This window comes from Acomys minous (genome assembly GCF_964271855.1).
Source record: "Acomys minous genome assembly, chromosome: 11".
NCBI classification, from domain to species: Eukaryota; Metazoa; Chordata; class Mammalia; order Rodentia; family Muridae; genus Acomys; species Acomys minous.
In genome coordinates this window covers 24,197,511-24,218,154 of record NC_140492.1, presented here as the reverse complement: position 1 = coordinate 24,218,154, position 20,644 = coordinate 24,197,511, and the positions used below count along the sequence as shown (strand labels likewise).

At 37.6% G+C, this 20,644-nt stretch overlaps 1 protein-coding gene across 6 annotated transcripts in view; it reads left to right on the top strand.

The window, feature by feature from the left end:
* Positions 1-20,644, top strand: part of ROBO1 (roundabout guidance receptor 1) — a 994,953-nt gene that overhangs the window by 520,291 nt on the left and 454,018 nt on the right. For 5 of the 6 annotated variants that reach the window (XM_084802512.1, XM_084802517.1, XM_084802513.1 and 2 more), the window contains one exon: positions 3,885-3,968. The exons of the other annotated variant lie outside the window; for it this stretch is intronic. In XM_084802512.1, coding sequence (XP_084658638.1) covers positions 3,885-3,968 — 84 coding nt within the window. The remainder of the gene's footprint in view (positions 1-3,884; positions 3,969-20,644) is intronic. 6 annotated transcript variants of the gene reach the window in all.

Below are 20,644 nucleotides of genomic sequence, written 5' to 3'. Positions count from 1 at the left end.
AATTACATACATAAAATTTTTTCCATAAATCAAAATGTTGACTGAGTTGTACTTAAACACACAAAGTTTATTAGAAAATACCAATTTATAGTGTTTATCTCTTTTATAGTTTTATTATAAAACATGTCAAAGACTTTTATATATAATCTTATATGTTATGGCTTCGAGTATTATATACAACCTCACATCCAGCAGATAATGGTAAGCAACTAAATTTTTATACATACCAAGGCTAGTATTTATGAAAGCTAGAGTGAGCTGTTGTTTTCCAGGATACTGGCATTTACTGAATTATAAAATAATGAAAATATCGTGTACATTTAATATAGATAACACAAACGGGGACCCTAGGAAAAAAACTATGTCGAAGGGACAGTTGATAAGTATCACATTTACTAATTGAAAATATGAAATTTCTTGGAATAGACATGAAGTTGAATTGGCCGTGGACTATGATTAGGCTGTTGGTAGAGCATTCACATGAGCAAGATGGAGGCTGTATTCACTTACAAACCCTACTAGGTTTGGTCTAGATGGGGGCATCCACAGAGAAGGCAAGATGAAAAATTCAAAGTCCAGAGAACTATAAAACATGAGAATTTAAGAAGTCTGGGAAGTGAAAAGGCAGCCGTTCAATGAGCACTAGTGTGGTCTATCCTCACCGATTAGAACTGAAGTTGAGGAACAGAGAATCAAAATAGCAGATTTGTTCTTAGCCATCAAATGAAAAACAAGATTTCATAACAATGAACCTGTTGCTGTGGAAGTTAGTGAACACGAGATAGGTACTAATTTCCCAGAAGGTAGGTATCAGACAGGAATTGGTCATGGGGATCTACTCACCTTGTTTTCAACCTTGGATGCTTCTGATTTTTATGGTTCAAACTTCCTTTTTTATCTCACAAAATACTTCATATCTAATATAGGCTCACCAGAGAGATAGAGCATACAAAAACATCTGAGTTCATTTATAGTACTTTCCCTCCAGTACATGACACTAGTAGAGAAATGCTTTTTTGTTTCACTTTCCAGTTGTTTTTTACTTAGAGCTAGTCACTTAAGTAAAAGTTGCCTTCATTAATTCATCTACTATCTTCAGTTCTGTGTAAGAATAAAAAAATAAAAGTACCTAACCTGGGGAGTTTACATTTTCATCTGATTAATGAAAGCCAAAGTTCCCAGTACCAACGCAGTTATAAAAAATATGGAGGCTTAAATCAACAAACAGTAGCTACACCCTCTTGAACTTAGGCCTGCAGGACCCTAAACCCTGAGTCTACAGAAGGACCCTCCTTCAAATATGCTAAAACAAAATAACCTCTCACCTCTTAATCTTCTAGCCTGTGGCTCAATAATCAATACTACTTAACAACACAAAAACATAAGTTTCCATCTTTTTGACTCAACCTTCAGCCTCCAGCTCACACAGAGTGAGTCAACGGGGCATTTTATATTACTGTTATCTTTTGACAAGAAGGAGGAGAAAAGAGAAAAATTAGTGAAGTTAGAAAGAATGCCACCTTCTGTTTCCTTTAGGCCCAGCATGTCTTTAATTAAAGGCAGTTTGAGATAGCCAGGATGGGCTTTGTAGATATGGTAAAATTGATTTATTAATGCACAGTCTAATCTTTCCTAAGCCTAAAAGGAGGCCCTAGCACGGTAGGTAGAAACAAGGAGGTAAGTTTACAAAGCACTAAGGATAAGTTAAGAGGTAGATGAAGGTTTTTTTTTCCTTTAAGTAGATTTAGGCAACTCATTTCAATGATAATGAACTGACTGGTCTTTTTCCGTGGACTTTAGGAAAATATTCACATTTCCAGAAAGGCATTAGTAACAAAAATATACAAACCCATATAGCACAATTTATAATTCCAAGTAAACAAACCAATTTAATTCACTCCTAGATTTAGAAAAAAAATTGTTATCATGTTTTGAACAAAATAATTAGGAATAGTGCAAGCACTTTAAATAAACTAAGTATCTCTTCATAATTAAGTGCAGGGTTTGCCTTGACTATCTGTGCTTGTTACTAAAACTAATTAATTTCTTTAAACAATATTTGAAGAATCAGAATTGCACCCTTCCCTAAAAGCCTTCTAGTATACATGAAGGACATTTTTTACTCGTCTCTCAGTGTCAGCCTCTTATTTGTTTAACCCCTTAAGTGAGGTTACCCGGTTTGTGGTCCAGCACTGAAATAACTTAATACTGCCCCAAATAACCAAATGAGATCTGCTTCGCAGTCTGTCTAATGGAGAGAACACACGGCTCTGACCTAAGAAGTTCATGCATCTCACAAAGTTAACAAGCTGGAAGGCTAGAGAGCGGACAGCTCAGTGCCTGACCATTTCCAAAGTCACTTTTGAGAATAAACATGACAAATCCATCCCCAGAGAGAGAAAGGATAGGTAAAGAAAAATGAGCATGCCCCCCTTTTTTCTGCACGGACCCAAACCCTTCTCTTCCCATGGTAACCAGAACAGTTTCATCCTTGGACACTTGTGGTAGGGAATATAAAGAGGAAGAAAGTGAGTGTGAACAGTAAATAACTGGCAAAACCTCCTTGAGGACTTGTGATAGACTTCTTATTTCTTGTCTAAAACGCCCAAGCCATCCCTGAATGGCTCTGTTTAAGACAAAATGTGTCGCCCTAACTGGGAACAAGCAGGGATACAGAATTAATGATGCCTGTGATATTCCTAGAGGGACATTACCTGTGTGTGCTTGCTGCCTCGTTTGTAAGTGACTCACTTTCTTTCCTCCGCTAACAGCTGCTCCTCCCCACACAAGGCAGAAGAATCCTCTGCAGATGCTGTTTAAGGCAATAAAAGCCTCCAGAGCAGGGCAACCTGAATGACCTATGACTCCACATGATTTGAGTTAGAATCTGTAGTCTTTATTGTTTCTCTGTCTACTTACCAGCAGTGAAGCAATAGGTAGTTTATGGGTCGAAGTTATCTGGCACATGTAGATCCAACACATAACAACAGCATCCCTGGAATGCTGTTACTCACAGACCATCATCGGCTCTTGATATCAGACCTAAGTGTTGCATCCACCTCATCTCTAAAACGCTGCATAAGATGTAAATGCGCAACTTAAAAAAGCACTGCTTTTTCTTGAGAAAATTAAGAATACATAGATGATAATGCTTATATGGGGAGGGGTTCAATATAGACTCTGAGAAACCTGGAATGCCTTTACGTATTCAAAGGAAAAATATTCCAAGTTAGGATCTATTTTACCCAGCCACTCACTCAATTTTTCCTCAGTCCTATTCTAGGAGAAATTGTTGTCCTCCAAAGACATAGGGTGTACATCGCTTTCCTTACTGTTTTCTCGCGGGGGGGAGAAAAAGAGCATTTTTATAATATCAGTCTCCTTCTGCCTCTACAAGATCCTTACCCACTCCCTCCTGCTCTCATCTGAAGTACAGTCCCGGGAGTCTGTAATTGCCAGGAGATGAAGCGATGATGGGGAGTGATCACAGTCAATAGCTTTGATTAACAATAAGGTAGAAAATTAGCAATGCTAGCATCCAGGCACCCTGCCCTCTCCCTCCTCCATATGCTCCCTCAGTCATGCTGGCGGCCTCACACAGGGCAGTCGGAGCACTCCTCCAGCTTTGAAGTAGTGCAGCAAAGGTGCAAGCAGTGCCGAGAATTAGGGAAATTAAGGGGAAGAAGGAACAGGAAGGATGGTGCTGGGACCAGCACAGGGCTCACTGTGCTGCAGGGCTGGCAAGGAGGATGTGTGCCGTGTGTTGTCCTTGTGTGTTTTCCTGTCTCGCGTGGATTTACTTGTGTCTGGCCATGCTGTGATCGAAATGGCAACTACTGTTACTTCTGTGACCCCATCAGCAGCTCTGGTGTTGTTTCCGACAGACCCTGAGGACCTAGAGAGGGCCAAGGACAACGGGACGCCGGCCCCCACCTCTGATAATGATGACAATTCGCTGGGCTACACAGGTAGAGTGCCTCTTTCCCAAATGCCACCTTCCTCCTGAACTGCTTTCACCTCCATCCATCATCAGCCACCTGTGCGAAATTTCCTAACCACCTCCTCTTCCAGCTCCCAGCCACAAGCCACTCCTTGTCCTCCTTTTCCAGACTTCACTCTGTCCTTGCAAAGTCTTAACTGCAAGTGTAAATACACGGGAGAGCGGAGCGGTGCATTAAAGCTCTAGTGGTTGTCTATTTTTAATAGAAAAGAAAGTTTAACGTTCTGAACCTTGGATGTCATAACTTACCTTGAAAGGACACGTTTTTAGAGACTAAATATTTCATTAAATTAGCTTGAGCAAAAGGTAAGGCAACCTACAAGTGGTTACGTTTCAAAATTAGCTGCACTTTTAAGCAAACTCCTAAACGTGACACAATTCATAATGACAAACGCGTATGTCTGGGTTTTGTTTGGATGAGGCATTGTTATCTTGACAAGCAATCACTGCTGAAGTAGATACATGTAGACATCAGCACAAAAGTACAGATTAAGTTAATGTATCTGGGAGTAATTTACATAAAAAAATATATAAGAATGATCATTCTTAAAATACGAGAATGTTCCTGGCATAATTTCTAAGTGGAGTTAGTAGTCTAATTGGGTAAATGACACAATTACAATCTCTGGGATAATTTGACTGAAACTTTAGACAAGAATAAAGAATAGAAGCTACCACTTGAAGTCTATTGAATCGGATAACAATATAATAGAGGGCTGGTAGGCTAGAGGCTTTATTATGTCCTTACTGTGGTGCTTGTGGACAGGGCTTTCCACAGAGACTGCTGGGCTGTGTGCTGGCGTAGGTTAAAGAGAGGAGGAGTCCAGTGGAGGAGAGAGACAAGAGAGGATTTTTCTGTGTCTTTACAGTCTTGCACAGGACTGCTAAACAGAGTGTGCCAGGGAACACATTTCACATTATTATAAAACAACATGCTGACAATTCACCTTAGAAACATCTTCTCTGTCTTCATAAAAATATTCTTCTTCACCTCTTGCCCCAGTGTCTGCTTTTGAGCACTTGGAATGAAAACTAAAATCAACGCCTTTGTTAACAATTGAGCATGTGTGTGTGTTTCTCTGTTTCTGAGGCTTCTTCATTCTCATTTTCCTCCTAAGCATAGAGAGCAAATGGCTTAAGTGACCAAAGTTTATGTGATGGTAAGTTTGTGATTTTCTTCCAGAAATGTAGCAAGAGAAAGAGGTCCTGATTACATCTTTAATATCACACACAAAGTGGAGTAGTTGGTGTTTGTGAAAGAAGGAATCAAAGATAGGGTTCCTTTTGGGGTATTCTCATCAGCACAGTCCTCCTCCTTGGCCTGGCTCTGCTGGATAAACTGTATTGTTTAGATATATTAACAGCATTTGTTCTTTGACTTCTATAGACTTCCTGGATGTTGTGTATAAATCATGTTACAGCACTGAATTAAGATCACTTGCATAACAAAACATGCAATGCTAAAAGCTCCATTTAAGTATTTTTATTTCTATGTATTTTCCCCCTTGAGGGATATCATAGTTAAATTAATGTGGAGCAATAAACCTAAAGAGTTATATTTATTTCCTACAAGGGAACAAATTAAAGCAATAAAATTATTACAAAATGAATAAAAGTTAATCATCTTTTTCTTGAGACCATAACTGATTCCATTATTTGTGAAGCAAATTTACTCATATAATTTGTTATAGGAAATTCTTGAAAATTCAAGAACTCTTTTATGCTCTGTGAATTAAACACATACCTTGTGTATCTTTTATTTAAATATTGATTTATTCTTTTTTACTCATTAAAACTGCTACTGAAATTGATAGGAAAATAAAGTAAAAAGGATGTTTTAGCCACTTGATATTCATGATAAAAAAGATATCAATGGACCTCAAGGGTGAGATAAGAATTCAAAACATTGCTTGGCATTAGCTACAGCCTTTTATATCTTTTGTATAGATGTGTGTGAGAGAGAGAGAGAGAGAGAGAGAGAGAGAGAGAGAGAGAGAGAGAGAGAGAGAGGCTGGAGTCCTTATGTATTAAAGAGCATTTGTTCATAGCAAAGTGAGATGTCCCATTTGACAGAAAGAACTTTGTATACTTAATCTAAATTATCTTTGGTTTTGAACATCCAGAGTTCAGTGACCATGGATGTTTCAGTAAGAACAATTCAAGAAACAAAGCATACATATTAAGCAACATAGAAATTAAGCCATTAGTTTGAAGTAGTTTCAGAGCAAACACCTTTTAAACTTAATCACAAAAACTATCAGGAACTGTGCATTAGCACTTTATTTTGTACAGCATTTCTAACTGCCAGTGCAAATATGTCAGGTGTTTATTTTAGTGTATGCTTGTTTATTTTATTCAAGTGGCAAATGAGGATTCCCCAGTATTTTATATGCATATGTTAAAAGTAATATACACAGATTTGAAGGATGGGTTTAGGGCACACAAAACAATCCCTTAAAATAGCCATGAGCTTAAAATTTAAATTCACACTTATGCCCTTTTCCCTGTTTAGTTTTGAGCATTTTTAGGGGTGTAGTATTCACTTCACCTAGTTTGTCACACTAACACTTTCTCTGGCACACAAATCATTTGGTAACATCACTGTCAAAATGGCCTGTCTTAGACTCTCTGGATCTCTTGTTATACACATGAATTTATGATTTCATTAACAATCTAGTTAACAACTGTTAATCTCTTTTACTAGTTGCCTTCTATATAATATGCTGGGTTTATCTAAATTGTTGAAGTGATTTACTTGAGAGAATTGGGTAGAGTAGAAATGTGGAGTTTAGGGGCAGGAATATATTGATTTCTCTTTTCCTTATCTGTAGCTAATGATATAAGGCTATGTAATGTTTTCAAATATTTCAGTTTCACTCTTAGTGATCAATAAATGCAAAGCAATTTCTAAGGTGGCACAGTGGTGGGTTATTAAAGTGGACTTGTGCATTATTTATAGTGAAATAGCCCATTTCCTGTTTAACCAAGCATGGCATAAATATTAGGGGTTATTTAACAGTTCACAGCATAGAGCCTTTGTCACAAGAACAAGGTAGCCAGGGTTTCAAATTAGCACTTTATAGGACCAGACACAATCCCACAGAAGCTGAATATTTAATAATCAATGACAATTTTGAAATTTCTCAAGAGTACATTGGTATTTGATTATACAAAATCTAAATATTGTTCATAATAGGAAAAAATTAATGTGTATAAGAATATTTAAATTTCTGAAATATAGATATACATCATCATTGTGAAACTTTCAATCATAAATAAATCTTATCCATAAGTAAATATTTAAAATTAAGTGGGAGTTAATATTCCCTATAGCATTTATGATATGGTTAGAAAGCAGTAATTAGAAAAGAAACCAAGTTTCAACCACATTTTGCATAAGAAAAAAATCTGTAAGTTCCAAGTATATAGTGTTCTTTGTTCCCATCTCAGCATAATAAGTCAAAGATTAATATCCCCATTGCTACAGATAACGGGTCTTACTGCTTCTTATTAGCATATTAGAAAATTCAAAGTTGAATATTTAAAAGCAAAAAATAATCATCAGGATTGTGTCAATGTCAAAGTAAAATCTAACCAAGAATTGGCAGGAATGTCCAGGGAATTTCAAAGTCCTCCACCCCTTGATATCACATCCATGTCATTTCTTTAAGAGAAAGACAAAAATATATGTTCCCTTTTATAGAAAAGAGATATCATCATCAAATTATATGTTATCCTGAAGAAACACAAATGGGATCCGCAAGCCGTATTCTTCGATCTCTACTGTGAAGTATTGCATGACAATGGTGTTGATCTTAGGTATTCTTCTGTTTGTCTGTGTGTGTGTTTGTGTGTGTGTGTCTGTCTGTCTGTCTGTCTATCTGTCTATGTTTATATGTGTGTGTGTATGTGTGCATGTACATGTGTGTGTTTATATGTCTGTGTGTGTCTGTGTGTGTCTCTGTGTGAGTCTGTGTGTATATATGTGTGTGTGCCTGTGTGTATGTGTGCGTGTACATATGTGTGTGTGTTTGTGTGTGTATGTATGTGTGTATGTGTTTGTGTATCTGTATGTGTGTTTATAAATGTGCAAATGCACATGAGCCACAGTGGTCATATGAAGATTACAGGGCAAACTCTGGTGTAGGGCTTCACCTTCCACCTTGTTTGGGACAGGGTTTTTGTTTGCCATTATGTATGCCAACACAGCTGGCCTACAAGCTCCCAGTAATTGTCTTGTCTCCACTTTCTACCTCACAGTAAGATGTCTGGGACTACAGACACATGCTTCTATACCCAGGCTTACTTCGATTTTCTGGATTTGAACCCACACTTGGAAGTCAAGGGCATTCTTGTCTCCATACATTCTTAATTTCACAATTTCACAGGTAAAATCAAATAAAAAACTCCATTTTTGTTATGCGAACTTTTTATTTAGGCACTGATATAAAAATGCATTTGTAATTGTTTTCTGTGCAATGGACAGTTTTAGGAGCACTTTATAGGCAGCAACTCCTTGCTCACATTACTTACACCAATTATGTGGGAGGTCTGCTTCAATTCTCTACAAGAGAATTAACCCAAAATTAATAATATATAAGCTTCATAGCACCTTTAAGTGAAATGAGGTTGAGTCTTTTAGCTACATATGTGCATTTGGTTACAAATTAAACAGTTGAGCAATGCTATAGTAGACACCCAGCACCCACTGGGGTAGCTTACAGCCTCTTATAATCCCACTTCCAGAGAAACCAGCATCCCCTTCTAGTGTCCATGGACTTCTGCGTGCATCCTGTATACACACAGACGAGCATCTGCAGAGACATTTACACTGAATAAAATAAATATTAAAAATAAAAAGATAAACTTGTAAAAACTTGATTTGGGTAGGAAAGTCCCATGTAATGGCTCTTAAGAAGTAACTTTGAGTTAAACTTTTGAATATTCACTGTTAAGTTTTAAAAAATATATTCAAATGCTACACAGTTTCAGTGTGCCTTGGTTAAGTAACATCTTCCAAAAGGGTAAAGTATGTGTGTACTCTTTCAGTAAACGTGTATCCACACACATTGATGCTGTACACAAACACTTGAGATTAGAATTATGACCTGGAAACATTGATGGATGAAGTCTCATAAGGCTCCACCCCTAGATGATGAATTACATCAGTTAATGACTGCTGTGGGAGAGACAGAGAGACTCGGCCTGCTCAGGAATCAAGACCTCTGACTAGTGATCCAATCCCAAGCAGTGATCAAAACACATATACAAGGGAGTCACATTGAATGAACTCAGCATCTTGCATCTATAAAGGGGTGTGTGTGTGTGTGTGTGTGAGTATGTGTGTGTGTGTGTATGTGTGTGTGTGTGTGTGTGTGTGTAAAACATAATTTAAAAATCAGTGACCAGGAACTCCAGTAGAGACTGATGTGTGATGAGGCGGAGGAAGGAGAGCATCAGGGTATTATGTAAATACAGTACTCATATATGAAATAACACATACAAAAGGAATTTAGAGCAAGGCCTGATCGCAGATGTCTTTAATTCCAGCACTTGGAAGGCTTCTGCAGGAGGGTCTCTAAGTCCAAGACCATCTTGGTCTACAGGGTGAGTTCCAGAACAACTAGGAAAACAGAAAAAGCCTGTCTTAAAAAACCAAACAAACAAACAAACAAACAAAAATTTAAGGGAAAAATTTAAATATAAATAACTTTTGCATTATAACATCTACAGCTCATTGACAAATCTGAAAATCCTGTGAGAAACCTCATTTATTCTTTAATTATGTGAGTAAATTAACATTGAAGCTGAACCATTTTGTGCCTTGACAGCAGAATGTGGCTTTGAAATGACTCTTTTTTTTTTGTATTTTATTTTTTTTCCTTTTTTATTAATTTATTCTTGTTACATCTCAATGGTTATCCCATCCCTTGTATCCTCCCATTCTCCCCTCCCTCCCATTTTCCCCTTATTCCCCTCCCCTATGACTGTTCCTGAGGGGGATTACCTCCCCCTGTATATGCTCATAGGGTATCAAGTCTCTTCTTGGTAACCTGCTGTCCTTCCTCTCAGTGCCACCAGGTCTCCCCCTCCAGGGGACATGGTCAAAGGTGAGGCACCAGAGTATGTGAGAAAGTCATATCCCCCTCTCCACTCTACTGTGGAGAATGTTCTAACCATTGAATAGATCTGGGTAGGGGTTTAAAGTTTTATGGCCTGTATTGTCCTTGGCTGGTGCCTTAGTTTGAGCGGGACCCCTGGGCCCAAATCTGCCTATCATAATGTTCTACTTGTAGGCTTCTAGGACCCTCTGGATCCTTCTACTTTGCCATTCTCCCATGCTTCTCTCATCTAGAGTCCCAATAGAATGTCCTCCCCTCTGTCTCAGTTTCCTGGTAAGTGAAGGCTTTCGTGGGACATGCCCCTTGGGCTAATATGCAGATATAAGTGAGTATACCATTTGAGTCTTTCTGATTCTGGGCAGAAGATGCTCCAGCACACAACAAGAAAATTTGCTCAACCATGTTCATAGCAGCCTTATTCATAATAGCCAGAACATGGAAACAGCCTAAGTGTCCATCAGTAGAAGAATGGATAAAGAAACTGTGGTACATATACACTATAGAATACTATTCAGCTATTAAAAACAAGGAATTCCTGAAATTTGTGGATAAATGGATTGAGCTAGAAATGATCATAATGAGTGAGTTAACCCAGAAGCTGAAATGACTCTTTACTCATCTAGAAAGACAAGTGCTAGGGCCCTGGCCAGAGTGTAATCTCCGCGCTGCACAGAGTCCTCTACAAATTACACTCCTTTTATTTCAGTCTTCTGGTTTACAGAAAGGAAATAATATTTACAATTTCTCTAGTTTCTCTTAAGTACCAAAAGAGAGTTAGCTAACTTTTCCCAATTTCTTATGTTTACAAAGATGTTTAATCACCAATAACTTCCCTCCGTTGAGGCAGACAATTAACTGGCCCTTAGAATGCTGCAAAGAAATTCTTCTAAATGTATAGTATGTTTCATTAATTTCTTCCAAATTTCATAGATTGACTTTTGACCATATATATTCCCCTCATCCTCATAGATCTGCTCCCTCTCCCTTTAATTCCCCATATTACTGTCCTCCACCCACATAGACAAAGAAACTACCAGATCAGTTGCCAGTTGCCACTCCAGCTATTCCTGAGAAACTGGAGTAGATTATGCCAAATAACAGGTAAAACCGAAATTTACCACAGAAGCAGCACAGCAGTTCATATCTCACATAAGCTTCTCATGCCAGAGGGACTGCGCTGCACAGCCGCTCCGCTTCCTCCGGCTATGAGGTTTAGCATCTTGACATCGACTTACATAGTTGCAGCAGCAACTCACCATACATTGGCTTTCCAGTCACATGGGCACTCCTAATTTCAACCTAGTAGAGACTAGACCTCTAGTATGGCTCTTAGAAAAGGGGATCCTAGCAATACTGTAGTCTAACCAGTAACCGTGGCTAGACGAGCAATGTGTGTCATGAGTTCCATCATTTCTTCAAACACTCCACACTGGGACAGACCCTTAATCTCAGTCATAAATCACCCACATGGCCATGTACTGAGCACACTAAAGGCTCAGTTGCTCCTCCCACTGTCACCGAGCCTGCCCTTATTCCCTTCCTTCGATTATTTACTGAAAGACATTATTCCTTCAGACTCAGTGCTGTATGACAGTACCTGACACATAACAAGGTGCCTGATGTCAACTACAATCTGAATTAACATTCATTCTCAGAAAATCCATTCTACTGAAGAAAAGAAGCACTTCTGCATCCCTATGAGAAAGAATTAAGTAGAACTTTGTGACTTGCATGGACACCATGCTACTGTCCTGTACTAATGTCTTCTAAACCATTCTCATCATAGGCAGCCTGACCAATCAGTTCTCTTGGTGGCCGTTTGGTTCTTAAAAGGAATACCAAGGATTTTTTCTGGTGCATGATTTGTACTCCTGCTATCTTTGGCAGGTTTTTCATAAGCCAATCATAAATGCAGTGTTGAAGAAAAACTTAAACGACATTTACAGACTATTACTGCCTATCTGCATAAAGCCTCCTATGTAATACAAGCCTATTTAGAAGAATTCACCAAAAGTTTATGCCCTCAGAGTTCAAAATAGTTTCTGAGGGTCCATTTCATATCTTCATGCAATAATTGCCTCCAGCACATTTTTTTAACTTCCATTTTATAATAGGCAAGCATCCTCCCATCTTGTTACCCACTATTACTGACCCATTGTAGAATATTTCCAGGAAAAGTATGCTTGAAAATAGATTTCCCCCCTTAAATAGTCTATCCTGGTTATGATTTTCTCTCCTTCTATGCCTTCAAGTTCCTCCCAAAACCTTCTCATTTGAATCCACCTCTTTTCTGTACCTCATTAGAAAACAAGCAGGCTTCTAATGGATAATACCTAAATAAAATAAAATAAAATTAGCATACCAGAGTAGGACAAAACAAACAAATAGAAGAAAATGAGCTGAAGAAAAAGTACAAAACAAAAAGAAAAACAAAAGTAGATACAGATACAGAGACCCATCCATTTGCACACTCAGGAACCCCATAAGAACATACATACACAAAGGACCTTCTACATAATAGAAATGTAAAATAAGCTAAATATTGTAAAGCCTTGACATGGCTTGAGACAAGAAACCTCCAGTGATAGCATTCGGTTCATTTTCTGTTGACCTTCTGCTATTGATTGTGCAGCCTAACCTTAAGAGTACTTCTTTGCCAAGTGAGACTCCCTTGGAGAAAACTAAATATTCATCTGCAAGTAGTTATCAGTTGGAGATCGCTTCTGGGTTAAGGATAGAGCCATATGTCCACTTCTCTTTCCAGCTCTTGTACTTCATTTGGTGTAGACCAGGAAGGCCTTGTGCATGCTGCCTCAGTTGTTAGTTCATATATGAATTCAGCCTGCTGAATTAGAAAGCCTTGGTGTCCTTCACCCACCCCTGTCTCTTTCTGCCTCTTCTTCCCTATGCTTTGAGGGGAGGAATTTGATGAAGACATTACATTTAGTGCAGAGTGTTCTAAGGTCTCTCACTGTAATATGTCTGACTGTGAGCCTTTGACTGTGTCACCATCTGCTGCAGAAGGAAGCTTCTCTGATAATGACTGAAGAAAGCATTGATCAGTGAGCATCACAAGATGTCATTAGGAGTCATTTTATTGCTATGTTTTTGTTTGTTTGCTTGCCTTTAGAGAAGCAGTAGTTGGCTTTGCTGTAGGTCTCTGGACTGTCTATCTAGTCTCTGGTTGTTAGTCACTTTAGGAGTGTCAACTGTGACCAGTAGATTACGTTAGTCAATATATCTGTTGTCCTTAATGCAACATTTTTGTGTTTCCAGGACTTTCTGAATGCCAGCCTTATTCTACCTAGTAGTCCTATTGTATGTTGTCAAGTTTCAGTGCAGATCTAACTTTACAAAGAGCCAGATATCACCCAGACAAGATCCACATGCTTGGTGGAGTTCCCTGCGTAAGTGGTTCAAACCAATCTCACCCCTCACAGAGTTACAAGACGGAAGCAACATATCAAAGGGTCGTTATATTAGAAAAATGTGATCTTGCTCTTAGCGTTCTATTCAATGACTTGAACACAAATTGACAGAAAGGCTATATTCCACATTAACACAATTAGATTTCCTAAACATGGAGCCCAAGAGCAGAACCTCCTTGTTACATAAATTGGATCTGCAAAACAGCCTTCTTTGCTCTGGGTCATATGCAAAAGTGAAAGCCTTATGGTTCAGTTCATTAAATAAAGAAATAACTTATCCTCTTATAGTGTGCACTTCTTCCTGAATTCAAAAGTAACAACAGACATATTTTCTGGGAAACAAATGTCAAAAAACAACCACTTATTTGAACTTTGTGGAAAATATCCTGGACTCCACTAAACTCACAGACAGTAGACAGTACTCTATAAAACTTTGTGAGGATTGCCTGCCTCCCCCTTTCTGATATCCATGTACCTGTGCAATGTAAGCAAAGCAACTGTTGTTCCTGCTAATCAAGATATAAGACTATCAAAAAGGTAGTCAGGGATGAAGATACATGGAATCCCCGGATAACCAGGACTTGGGATTTAAAGCAAACAGAGTTTAGTTTGAGTCTTTTGCAATGAAATCTCTCCAAAATCTTATGAGCAACAGTCCTTGGCCATTCTCTAAGGTCTGCCTCTCTTCTCAAGCAGAACAAAGTTCAGTGGAGCTAAAATAGAATTCATATGCACTGTGCATGTTTCTATTCAATGTTGGCCCTGTTGGCTTATATTTTCAGAGATATAGTGTTTCGTTTACTTCCATTGTATATTTTATGGGGGGCGGAGTGGGAATTCTAAGGACAAGATACTATTAAAATTTGGGTCAGGGACCACGTGTTCAGTGGTTAGAAAGGTACTCCTAATAGAGACGTTCAGGACACTAGCAGGTGAACATAATGAAATGAAACTTTTTACAGGTGGAAGCAAGTAATGTTCCAGATGACTAGATATTAATGATCTCTATGGTAGTTCTCTTCCCTCATATTTACAGAGGAATTGGATTCCATTGGAAACATTAAAAAAGAAAATGATCGTGTTTAATATGATGGCATTCTATAGTTTTATTCAAACCACCAATTCTGTTCTTTATTACAAAGCTCCTGTGAGCTCAGTAGGGGGATGGAAATCCATACTCCAACAATATGTACTATTGCTTTTCAGTACACAACTCACATCAGATATTTGTACACCAGTCTTCAAAAGAATTTTCACTTGAAATGTAATTAGGTCATTATAAGCCCCAGGCATTTCAGTTGTAGGGAAGCATGTGCATTCAACCACAGCAAAATGTTCTCTGGATTCTACTAACTGATAAAAAGACAATTTTCATCTTGAGTGTATCTTAACTTCTGCCATTTGGCCTTGACTACACACACTGAACTCATTGCTAACTTCAAGGACAAGGGCTTCCTCGCTGTACTCTTGAAATATAAAAATCTACAATATTTTCCATGGATATAGCAGCCATTTGCCAAGAAGCCCAGTGTTTCCAACTGTCCATTAAAAGCAATGCTTTCTGAGTCCTCCCTTGTAGAGACTTGGAGAATAGGTAACTATGTCACAAATGACCAATTCACTCAAACATTTCTATTTTTCTACATCAGTGCTAACCGGTTGAAGTGTAAGGCCAGATGTAAGCCACATGTACAATTCTAAATTTTCTAGCATCCAGATTTTAAAACAAACTAAAAAGAAACAAGTAAAACGGCTTTCCAACCCTACATTTTGTTTAACTTAATATGGCCAAGATGTCACCCTTTCAACATGGAACCAATAAAAAGAGGTAGAGTTGAGATGCTTCACTCTTCCTTTTTGCACAGTTTTACACTTCAAAACATCTTATTTGGGACTTGACGCACATCAAGTGCCTGATACCACATGAGTTCCTCCCCTTCTCAATGCCAAGGAATTTCTGGCATCTAGGCCTTATTTACTAAAAACATTATTTGGGTCTTAGTTTCAGTTGATACCAAGGACACAGACAGAACCACTTCCAGCTGCTCAAACTAACTGTTGAATCAAACTCTGTTCTGCATGCCAGAACCTTAGGAAATGCTGGTTGAACACTTTTAAAATGCTACTCCCATTGATAACTCTTCAGGTTTATGTTAATCCAATTTATCAAACACTAGAAAGCTTTTCTCTTCTGTAGTTTGGGGTCTCTATTGGAAACTGAGTCTGATCTTTGCCCTGGAGGTGACAAAGACTTGAAGCTTGGACAAGTCTTCCTGAATACACTAAACCTCTATTTGTAGAAGGACTATTGCTTTTCAGTACCCAATCCAAATAAGATGTTTATGATCAGGATTCAAAAGAATTTTCACTTGAAATGTAATCAAATCATTATAAACCCCAGCTATTACAGTTGTAGAGAGACATGAATATTCAATCACAGCATATGGTTGTGAACCAGCGAGGCAGGTCCAGCTTGCTACAAAGGACTGGATGGCCCTTCTTCCTGCCAGGGAATGAAACAATGTTTAGACTTGTAAAGGATGGGTTTTCAAATCTATCTGAACACGTCCATGCCATTCCATTCTGGTTTCTAGTAGCCTGTACTCTCCTCGATCAACTCTCTAACCCTTGGATGAGCAAACCTGTAAACTAATTTCATATTGTCTTACGTGCTGGGTCATATTTTCAACTACCACAACTATACAGCTACAAGGAAAAAGAAAGGTTCTTTGTGTCTCTAATCCAAGAAATTCGGGCGAATCTTTTTTTGTAAATGATTCAAGGACATCAGAAGCAGGAAGCCCAACATGTAAGTCTTTTATACATTTTCATAGGCTTTATTATAGGAGCCATAAAAGTCAGCTAAGGTGCCTCAATTGGCACTTCAGCACAGGTGAGAGAAGGTGACACACACTAGCACCATGGCATTACCAGCGCCTCATTATTGATGGCATTCACATTTCATTCATTTCAAATCTTGCAGGTGAGATAACAAATCTCAGATTTCCTCCTGAATGTACAATAGCCAGCCACAAGTCTCAATTGCACAATAGGCCTGTCTTCTGAAAATCTGAATCTGCCATGGAGAAGTGAGTTGAAAAAGCCAGAAATCACTCCAGTTATTTTTATTTAAAAATTATATACAAACCAGTTGTGTACTGTACATTCTGCAAATCTGGAGGACAAGGTGCCAAAGGTTTTCAACACAGAGGTATAATAACTGTTGGGAGATGTATGTAATTGATGTGATTTTAACATTTTATGTGGTCTGCATGTATCAAAAATATGCAGATTTTCATCGTTTGTCAGTTTAAAAAAATCAACTTAAATGATTAATACAGATAATAGTGAATTACAAAATTATCAAGCTAAGCATGAGTCACGTACCTTTAATACCAGAATCCCAGTGTTGAAGATCACGAGGTGGAGGCCAGGCCAAAATATACCTGTGAGTTCTAGGCTAACCTGAACTACACAGCAAAACAAAACAAAACAAAATAATAATTTCAAGAGATAGAACAGATATGAAAAGTGTTTCGATGTGAGATTTCTCAGTCAATCAATGAATTAATGGGTAATGTATTGTGCTAGTTCTAAAATTCCAAAATGTCCCCAATTTGACACCATAGTACCATATACTGTGGTAATTTGTATCTACTTGGCATGTAACACTGACCATTTCACGTTATCTTCACAACAGCTTGGCAGCCTGGGTTGTATTGACTCCATTCTGTGCATGATGAAACTGAGTAGGGGAGAAATTAAGGCAATTCTCCTGACATGACACACTATCAAATCCAGAGACAGGAGCCCGTACTCTCAGTTGCTTTCCCTACCCACGGAGGCCTTCTCGGTAGTAAGCTTCATCTATTATTAATAATTGCAAAGTCAGCATGTATAAGCTAGAAAATTACCACAGTTCTCCAATTAACCTGTGGTTACTTAAACAGCCTTTAGTGCTCTGTTTCAGGAACCAGCTAATGAATTTCAGTATAAATGATTGTACAAGTGGGAAACAAAGGTCATGAAAAAATGGAACACTTCATAACAAGTGCTACATAAAGGGCTTTTTATTTCTCTAAAATCAATTTCAAAGATTGAACTCTCAGAGCAATAGAATGAATTTTAATTCAGGAGCTATTCAGTTTGTTCTAATAAAAATAAAAAATTTAAAACAAAGTAATAATGATATATCAATTTCTTAACTAAAACACTTTAGTTGTATAGGCTAAATAAGGCAACCATACTAGATAGTAAAATACACAATGTGTCAATGGCTGATGCTCTTCAACTCAGGGAGCTAGCCACCTCTGGGAAAGAAGGAATAGGAAGGCTACCAGAAACAATAACAGAATATATATATTTTTCTACTGGAAAAAATAACATAAATGTGGCAAAATAATTATATTTTATTTATGTGGTAAAACTGAATGCCTGTTGTATGTGTTTAATTTTCTTTGCCTGTGAAATGTTTCGTAAATTGAAATTATAGAGTTTTAAGAAATCATCAGAAAACAATCACAATGCCAGCAGCTACCATTAAGTAATACAAAATACTTGGCATGCTGTGTGTCTTATTAGCACCCTAGTTTGAAAACTGACATAACTGAATAGAACATGTATTCAAAATTGACACAGTTCTGTTAAAATAAAATCAAAAGAAAAAAGAAAAGGGCATTTGTGTAAAATTTAAATCTTAGTAAATAGGCTTTTGATGTATTGTGATTTCAATGTGCATTCAGGTCAGACATGGCCTCATGACATTTTTTTAAAGATCTATATAGACAGGATTTCTTGTAACTAATTTTATTTTAAAGGAAAAAAAACATGTGCTCTGATATGACTTAGATTCAAGAATACAAAGAAACGTATCCAAAGCTATGTTATGCAAACTATGCTTGAACATGTATAGTGTATTATAGTTTTATAAGTAAATAAACCATGTTTTTTAATTACTTTTCAGTGTTGAAAGAACTAATAGAAACCCACAAAATCCTTTCACAAAGAATTCAGAAAGCTCAATTACCATTTTAAGAATAGGGGATAGTCAAAGACACACTCATTAATGAACATGTTCTGAACATAATCTGTCAGACTATTCACTTCCTAATTTAAGCAGGGTGTTCCTCTGAAATAACTAAACAATGAGGCACCTTACTCACCCCAGCCTCTAATGTACATGAGGCTTCCTGTGGCTTTTTCCTGGGTCTGCTTCCAGCCCATATTTCCTCAAATGACGATAGCTGTGCAAATAGAAGCTCAAAATTTAAAAAGAAAAAAAAAATTCACGATTATACTTAATAATGACATAATGCTTTCCTTTCAGTTCTAGATAAAATAATGAGAACTTCTGTCAACAAGTTCTATTATTGCCTTTCTATCTTTATGTACTACATTTCTCTAAACCTTGATTTGTATAGATTTACTAGTGTAAAGGTATTAACTTTGGAAAAGTAGTTGGATGGGCTTTAAGGCTTTGTCGTTGATGCCCACAAGTGACAAGACAGGTGACTGAGTGAAAGACTGAGATGCAGCTTCATTTCAGTAATGGAAGAGCAGTTCTTCTTTGACCGCTGTTGCTCTCTCGCTGCCTCTGAGAGCTCACACAAGTTGGGCATTTATGCAGTTTTGTCTTGGAGTGTTTTCACAAAAGTATCAAAGAAGTAAAAACAATAGTTGACCAAATTCAATCATTTTAGTCACCTACATCATATTCACTTAAGTTTGTTTTATAGACAACTGTGAGAATCAATCAATTTAAACATAGACAGAATATCAGCAATATGTTAGCGATTGGTTAAACTGAACATAAAATAAAAGTAGTGCGGTACACTCTTGATATTCAGCAGGCATTATGCCACCCAGTAAGGAACTGCACAATCATTTACACGGGTAGGTCGCCTGTCTTTTATATTATGTCCATGTAACCTACTATAACTGATAAATCAAAACTGATGTTTACAACCGCTTGGAGTGCTAGAAATATGTTATTTAGTAATTTACTAATTCATGAATATCAAACAATTTCTAGTAGTTACTCTGCTGACGCCTACGCTGCACTGAGCATTTGTTCTTTAACTTCCGTCACTTATTATTCTTATTACTATGTGTGAGATATTAGCATTTCTCAGACAACAGTTTCATGTACAAATTCTTTTTTTTACCCAAATCATACATATATTCTACCCCTTGCAATTTTAGCATACAAGTAACATGATTTGTCTTGGCTTCAGGTTATTGTTATTTGAGACCTATCCAGAAAAACTGACTCTATGAGTAGGGAGAGATGCTAGCTAACTGGAGAGAATATTTGAAGAGTCATTCTTAATTATGACTTTGTTACTACATATTCTCCTCTAGTTACAATATTTACTTTACAGCGTGGTGCTAGTAATTTATGCACTCAGATAATAAATAGGACAATAACTAACTGACCTTCATCAATCTTGTGCTTTTATTCAAGTATTCCGTAATGTGACTTTTAGCAGTCGCTTTAATTTTAAGCAGTGAGTCCAGGTATTTGAAAAGCAGTTTTGTCATCTTGGTACATCAATGAAGGTTTCCAAGTGAACCAAGGGCTTTCCATACATACATTGACTATATACATACATCTTTCCTTCTCAAGGTGTGTGGTCTATGGTGTATGCTTTGCACTAGGTATATCCCAAACTGAAGCTCTTTTTCAATGCAGTTTTATCTTTCACCCCCAGTGCTTGTTTTCAAGTTAGAGAAAACAGTATATTCCTATAAAAAATATTTAATAGTATCCATATTAAGTTTAAAGAGCATGCCTCCTTCCCCTCTTAGTATTTACCACAGGCATTGAACTCATATGATTAAAATGTATACAAATCAGGGGCTGTAGAGATGGCTCAGCCATTGCAGGCTAGGCTCACAACCAAAGAAAGAGAAAAATAAATAAATAAAAGAAACAAAAGTCCCAAATCAGGTCTGGGAATGCTTCTTTTTTTTACCTAGAGGTTAACTCAACACCCCACGTTGACGGATGCCCCTCTAGACAGGCTGCAACATTACAAACTCTCACCAGTAGGTCTGGAACTAGTCAGCCTGACAGATGTACAACTACATTGACT